The following is an 8151-nucleotide window of genomic DNA, read 5'->3' on the forward strand; positions in this document are numbered from 1 at the left end:
TATATGGTAGATTTTCCTTCAAAATCTTGAAAATGGCACCAAAAGTTCACCCAGATTTCATTACGTAAAGGTCCTGGACCTACGGCACCATTCTACAGTGCTTTTCCAGGACACAATAGTATGTCAGACAAAAGCGGCGACGATGCAGAAAAGTCTGCCTCTTCGATCCCCAAAAAGACTTTATAGAAAACGGGCGCTTATCGCAGACCCACGCGAGCCCCTTCCACCGTGCGCTGTCGCTCCCTAGGGGCTGCAGGAGAGCGGCAGTGCTTTCACGGGGACGCACATGCGGCACGAAGTGAGCCGTGTGTCTGGCGACGCCCCTCACCCGCCCACACTACCGCCCCGTGCCCCGAGCGGGCAGCCGTCCTCCGCCACGGTCGGGGCCAGCTCTGCACGTCGCTGTCAGAGGATCACGCATTTAAGGACCTCAGAAGCCGAGTGCCGAGCGTGCTGGTGCCATGAGAAAGCCAGCCCCCACTCGCGTCCTAGGCTGAAAGCACTTTCCGCAGGGAGCCGTTTGCGTCTGTTCACGGCGTCTGGGGACATGCTGGGTGACAGGAAATTAGAGAACTTGGAGGCGACTGGTGAGAAAGAGGAAGAGAAAGTGGAGTTTGGGGGTTTCCAAGGGAGAGGTAGTGGCGACGGCAAAGAATGCCATTTTTAGGACTTGGACCAGGCGCAGCTATTCCTCTGTCCACAACACAGGTACCAGAATCGTTTATAAACACTTTATTCGGTTCATCATGGCGGGCAGGTTCCCAGCTAATGCACAGACACAAGCAAGGTATTCCTGGGTTACTGCGGGAGCCCGTGGTTACATGGGACTGAGCACCGAGGCCAAGGGGAGGGCACTTAAGTCTCGTGTCACACTCAGCCGGGGACTGCGAGGCGTTTTCAACATCAACAGCGTCTCGGTAACGTTAGGGGAACAGACACCAGAGAAGTGGAACTGCGTCCTGGTGTACCTCAACTGTCGCTGCTTCCTAAGTCGCACGCTAGCATGTGAACGAGAATTCTAGAACAGGCCAGCAGACTGCTGAAACCTCTGCTTCCTCCCTGAATGCCCACCCTCAGCCACACAGCCTGATGCTGAAAGTCTCAAGAGCTGCTCAGGTGACAACAGCTATTTCCAAAGCAGCCTCTTGTGCAGTCTATGACGTCAAAGGAAGGAAGGGTCTGTGGTTAGCTACCTCGGTGAAGAATCACCCACCCTGACCAACGGTATCTGAAGCGTAACGCGGATGACAGATTTAGGGAGTGGAATATGAATAAAAGTAGGAAACTCCAGAAAGCTACGATCTACGGGGACCGGGCCAAATAATCACCAGTCACCAGATGGTCTCGCCACAAAACTGTGGCTCACGTAACTCTTAGAAACACACTGGTGTCCACAGCTAATACTCTACAAACTGCGGGTGATCTGCATCCTGTCTCTAGGTCTGCGATGTCAGGGGCTAGCTCGACCCTCCTGTAACCCCGGGGAAGACGCTGAGCGGGAACAGGAGTCTCGCCACCTACACTGCTTTGAAGGCAAGAAAGGCCTGTCAGGATGTAGGAGCTCCACAAACAAGTTTGGCTTATGTTCTGAAGGGCACCTTGAGTTCCATTTGTCACTTTTCTGAATTGATCTTTCAGGAACAGACTTAAGGACATTTTACTGGGATGTAACTTTTTGGCAAAATAGAAACTTTGGTCATAGCCATAGTTCTATAAAAATGTTTCAAAGAGGTTATTATTTCTGATTAAAATAATATTTTTAGGAAATTATACAAAACAGTTACAAGAAAGTAAACATCTATCTAGTGTAAGAGCATAAACTCTTTACCAGCATCTTATTTTAAATACAGCGAAGAGTCAGTAGTGCTTATAAACAGTGGAGAGTTCTCTTAGAAGGAATCAGAAAAGTAGCAAATAAGGCACAGCCTGTTACTGTCAGATATGAGTTAAGCAGTAGTGTTCTTTCTGGAAGGCACAAACTGGAAATCTGATTACCCAAAGTTTAAAATGTGGCTCTGAAGATAATCGTATAACAAGGATGCTAACTTGGAAAAAATTCCCTTAACTGGAATTAACGGCAATTAATCAAGGCATTACTTCTAGGTTATAACACTCTGGAACTTAAGAAGTCCTTTTCATCAGCCCATGTGTAAATTTGTAAAGGCACTGTGCAAAACGTGGGCTGGGCTGACTACATTTCCAGTTGGAGTGCATTTTCTTTTTTAAAAAGGCACATTTCCTAGAGATCAAACTTTACATTAACGAACAGAAAATAATCATTTTAGATACAACAGTAGGTAAGCTTGATAATATAGCAGGTTCTAAGTCAAAAGTCTTGAAGAGGTTTCTTGAACAGCAGGCTGGAGTTTCGCTGGCTCCTCACCGAGAAACACTCCACACTAATAAGCAGGGAGATGCAAGAAAGCAGGGAAGACTCAGTTAGGTTTTCTGTACGAACCCGGAATTAACGTCGGACGCTAGTCTAGATGTGAACGGAAATGGGACTGGGCTGATTTCTCACCAGCGGCTTCCCTGCACTTAGCGGAGACTACAGGAGGCTGTTGAAAGGATCGACGTTCCCACGTACTGGGCTGAAAATGGCAATGGGTTGCTCCAACATCGTATATACTAGCAGTAGTGATAATAATAATAGTAATAATAGCGGGGTGTGTATTTATTTATGACCTATTATCACATGCCAGGCACCATCTTAAGCACTTTTTATATATTAACCAGCTTTGTCCTTAGAGCAAACATATGAGGGAGGTATTTTTATTGTCGCCATTTTACAAATGAGAACGCTGAAGTTCAGAGATATTAAAATACCTGCCCAGGCCACACAGCTGGATGCTGGTGGAGCTAGGGCGGATTACAGGCAGTCCATGCTCTCAATGACTAGACTGTACCGTTTCTCACAAAAGGAAATATCTGCTGAGAAAATATTCAGAGAGAAAACTGAAAGGTCAGTGGAGATGAACACATTTTCTCTCATTTCAAAGGATTTATGTTGATATAAAAAAATCTCAGACTTTAAACATATAACACTCAAGTATTTAAAACATTTACTAAAGAAAACGAAAATCCCTGGACTAGACTAACAGTTCTAAGGAAACTTTACTCTGAGTTCCTCTACATTGGTGGTCCCTAACCTTTGTGGCACCAGGGACCGGTGCTCCTATGAGAATCTAATGCCTGACGATCTGAGGCAGAGCTGAGGCGGTGATGCTGGCGCTGGGGAGCAGCTGCAAATACTGATGAAGTTTGCTCGCTCACCCGCCACTCACCTCCTTCTGTGTGGCCCAGTTCCTAACAGGCCAGGGACCGGTACCGGTCCAAGGCCCGGGGGTTGGTGGCCCCTCTTATACCTGAAAACAACTGTAAACACACAAGCTCCAAAGAGTTTGAAGGAGGAGAACTCACCGATGATGATGATGATGATGATGACCACAACGCTAATCCCTATCGCCCACATCTGAAACGAAACATGTGCCCACATCACATTTCAAAAAGAGAGATTAACGTGCTTACTAAAGAGTATCGTGCAGTATCACTGTGGTCACTGAAAAAAGAGAAACTCAGGTGCACGACAACCTGAAATAATCTGTAATTTTTAAGTCTAAATTTAACGCTCGCAATTAGGGCCTGAGGTTCCTTATCTGCTCTTCATAAGATGTTCCAGTACTTGCAATCCCTAGACAGGCACTTGTCTGTATACACAAGGAGGGGCTGCTAAACCTGCCCATGTACGTGAAGGTGTCCCTTCTAAGCCAGGAAGCGGGCAGGATATGCTTGGCATCTGATGGAAGCACGTTTCGTTGGCAGTTGTGTAAAATCTGCTCTGGTTTACACTTCTCACGTGGCTGCTTTCTGCTCTCCTGTGGGGCACACTGTAGCTTTCGAGAAGCTCCTTCCTCTGCCACCGGAGCCAGTCACAGAACCATATGCAAACTGGCCACCAATGCCAGCCCTCTCCCAGCAGTCCGTGTTCAGGGCTCTGCTGGGGTGGAGGGTTGGAAGGGGCTCATGTCTGTGACGGATTCTGGACACTCCTGTTCTACGTGCTTAAGATCTGGTTGTGGGGTTAGGAAAGGGGATGCGGTCAGTGTGCTACAGTCGGCCAGTCCAAACTTCCACGTGTGGGCCATCGAACTCGCCTCCCAGATTCACGGCAGCCCAACGTTTGTAGCCTTTGTCAACCCCCAAGAATGCAGCGGGCGACTTAATGTAAAGAGGAGCTAACGAGAATCACCTTGCAATTCTTCCACCAATACTTTCTCTTCAACTTGGCAGCACTCGTTTCAAACTGGGAGGCTCCTGCCTGCAGCGCGTCCGCGCGGTCATCTAACTCGGAGAGCTTCTGGTCTCTTTCTAACACCTTATCCACGTTGACTCTCATGATGTCCACCACCTGAGTGAATGGGATCAAACCAAGTTACAGGTAAATGCAACAACAAAAGGTCTGCACTTTATTACTTGAAGCCAAACTTTCATTTTTTAAGAGAAGGAGCTCACCATTTCATGATAAAAACACTAGGTAAACTAGGAGAAGGAACCTCCTTAACATGATCAGGGGCATTTATGAAAAAACCCACAACTAACATCCACGGTCAATGGTCAAGATCAGGGAACAAGGCAAGAACGCTCACTTTAAATACTGCGGTTCAAGATTGGGAAGTTCTGGCCCAAAGCAATTAGAGGAAGAAGTAAAATGATCCATATTTGCAGATGATTCCATATATAGAAAATCCCAAAGAGTCCACAATAAAAACTTACTGGAGTTAATAAACAAATTCAGTAAAGTTTTAGGGTACAAGGTCAGCACCCATAAATCACTGTTTCCATATAGCAGCAATGAAAAGGAAATTAAGAATACAAGTCTGTACACAATAGCATCCAAAAGAATAAAATATCTAAATACAAACTGAACCAAGGACACAAAAGACTTGGACACTGAAAACTACGAAACACTGATGAAAGAAATTAGAGACCAAATTAAATGGGAAGACATCCTATGTTCATAGACTGGAAGATTCAGTGTCGTTAGGACGGCAGCACTCCTCAAAGCGATGCACATGTGCACAGATTCAACACGATCTCTATCAAAAGTCACTGGCCTATTTTTGCAGAAATGGAAAAGCCAATCCTCAAATTCATACAGAATTGCAAGGGAACCTGCCCAGACAAAATAATATTGAAAAAGAAAAAATTGGAGAATTCACACTTTCCAATCTCAAAACTTACTACGAAGCTATGATAATCAAGAGTGCGATTCTGGCACGAGGGCAAATGTACAGACTGAGAGTCCAAAGTCAACCCGAACATCTGCTGCCAACTGATTTCTGACAAGGGTGCCGAGAGCATTCAATGGGAAGAACGGTCTCTTCAACAAATGGTACTGGGACAACTGGAGAACCACATGCAAATGAAGGATGCTGGATCCCTAGGTCACCTCATACATAAAAATTAACCCAAAATGGATCAATGAGCTAACTGTTAGAAGAAAATATAACAAGAAACCTTTCTAGCTTTGAATCTGGCCATGGATTTGACACCTAAAGCAAGAGCAACAAAAGAAAAAATAGATAAACTGAACTTTATAAAAATTAAAACCTCTTGTGCATCAAAAAACATCATCAAGGATATGAAAAGACAATCCGGAGAATGGAAGAAAATATTTGCAAATCATATATCTGAAATAGACTTAATATCCAGAATATATAAAAAACTCTTATTACTCAACAACAAAAAGAAAAACTAATCAATTTAAAAAAAATAGGCAATAGACTTGAATAGACATTTCTACAAAAAACATATACGAATGGCCAATGAGCACATGAAAGATAGGTAACATCGCTGGTCAATAAGGAACTGTAAATCAAAACCACCATGAGATACTATTCACTAGGACGGCTATCACACAAAAAAGGAAAATAACAAGTGTTGGCAAGGATGTGGAGAAATAGGAACCCTTGGACTGTGCTGGTGGGCTATAAAATAGCGCAGCTGCTATGGAAAAATCTGATGCTTCCTCAAAAAGTTAACCAGAAATACCTTATGATGCAGTCATTCTACTCCTTGGTACATACCCAAGGGAAATGAAAACATATGTCCGCACAGAAATTTGTATGCAGATGTTTACAGCAGCATTATTCACAATAGCCAAGAGGTGAAAACAACTCCCAAATCCATCAACTGATGAACGGCTAAACGAATTAAGGTATATGCATGCAACGGAATATTACTCAGCCATAAAAAGAAACGAGGCACTGATATTTGTTATAACTTGGATGAATATCAAAAACGTTATGCTAAGTGAAAGAAGCCAGACACAAAAGGCCACATAGCGTACGATCCCTTTTATACGATATATCCAGAATAGGAAAATCCACAGAAATGAAGCTGCTTAGAGGTTCCCAGAGAATGAGAGAAAGGGAATGGGAGTGTGACAGAATGAATACGGGGTGTTCTGGGGTGATTATGAAAACTGTGCAATGGACGGAGGTAATGGTTGCGCAGCACTGTGACTATGTCAAATACCCCTGAACTGGACACTTTAAAATAGGTGATATGTGAATTTCACTTCAGTTAAAAGAAAATAACTCTCCGTAAAATTCCTTTGGTTAAGAAAAAGGACCCAATTTGATTTTTTAAGTAAACAAAGTTTCATGCAGGATGGAATGAGCATGGGTTTATAGCATGAAAATACCAATTTTTCAGAAGTTCATAAACAAAACCATCACACCAAAATATCACCATATGCTTTACCAACCCATTGTAACTAACATCAAATTTAAAGCAGCTTTTTAAGGACACTACATGCAGAAAGATCAAGATACCCTTGTTGGACAGTGACAACTTTTAGGAACATGGAAATATGAGTCTGAATTTCTCAATCTTCCATTGTGGGTTTGCACATACAAGAATTCCACAAATCGGATTTGTTGGGCCAGAGCAGTTTGCCAGCATCTGCCTTCTGAACGTCAAGGGACAGGAGCACCAATCGGAGCTGAATTCTACAGAGTCTGCTCAGGCTGGGTGACTGGGAAGTCAGGCTGCTGCAAGAGGATTCTGATGAGAAATCTGCTCAGAGGGTTGGCCTTGGCCTGAGCAATTTATAGACCTAACTCTTAAAATTCTATCACCTTATTTTATAAAGTAGTTCTCTTTTTTCTGGGTTTTTTTTTTTTTTTTTTTTTTTTTTGGTATGTGTGTGGCAAAATATATATTATAAAATGGTTGTTGGGGGAACATCTCAGGGAGGGGTGTCTGCGTTTTAGGTATGTAATTTGGTCACACAAAAACAAGCATGGTAACAGGAGAATCTGACTCCTGCTTAGATGAGGGCTTCCAGAACATCAGGGGACAAAATTTTGATACATTTATGATACAGTCAAAATTTACTTCCTATTCACACTTTTATACTTTTTCTGAACAATTACTTCCATAGTGTTCCCATGCTGACTTAAAATTCATCTTTTCAACATTTCAGAGCAATACCTCGTCCACTTGATTTTGTGTCTGCTGAAGTCTTCGATTACTGCCAGAGGCAGCGCTTGAACCCGCAGGCACGGCTGCAGACCTGAAGCATGGAAAAGCACGGGCATCAGTAAATTACAACTCCAGACATATCTTTCTAAGTATAAAGATGTTATCCCAGGACCCTCGGTGTTAGGAATTTGAGAACTAAAGCAGAAAAAGAAACCCTTCCAGCAGTAATGAAAGAAGGTTCTAATGACATTTCTCCTAATTCCTCTATTATTTCCAAGATTCACTCACATATTAAACATGACCAGCATCTAAAGCAGGTGTCTCTAACCCCTGGGCCACGGACCAGTACCAGTACTGGTCTATGGCCTGTTAGGAACCAGGCCACACAGCAGGAGGTGAGCAGCGAGAGAGCCAGAGAAGCTTCATCTGTGTCTGCAGCCGCTCCCCAGCGCCAGCATCACCGCCTCAGCTCCACCTCAGATCATCAGGCATTAGATTCTCATAGGAGCACCAGTCCCTGGTGCCAAAAAGGTTGGGGACCACTGGGCTAAAGGAAAGGTTTAATAGGATCTACTTTGTATCACTGAAGCACCTGATCCTAAAATAGAGAAACTCTACTTTCCAATTTACTACTTTTTTTAAGCCACACATCTATTTAAGTGT

The 8151-nt window shown here is 43.7% G+C and overlaps 1 protein-coding gene across 1 annotated transcript; it reads right to left on the minus strand.

Annotated features, from left to right (window-relative positions):
- Nucleotides 1-717: 717 nt before the first annotated feature.
- On the minus strand, nt 718-7593 carry VAMP3 (vesicle associated membrane protein 3; the record flags this gene model as incomplete). Its single annotated transcript, XM_015591312.2, has 4 exons — nt 718-2399; nt 3421-3472; nt 4250-4408; nt 7498-7593. Coding segments are annotated over 4 exons (327 nt in total), but the record flags the coding sequence as incomplete, so codon positions are not given.
- Nucleotides 7594-8151: the final 558 nt, after the last annotated feature.

The sequence above is a fragment of the Pteropus alecto genome, unplaced genomic scaffold (assembly GCF_000325575.1).
Source record: "Pteropus alecto unplaced genomic scaffold, ASM32557v1 scaffold125, whole genome shotgun sequence".
NCBI lineage: Eukaryota > Metazoa > Chordata > Mammalia > Chiroptera > Pteropodidae > Pteropus > Pteropus alecto.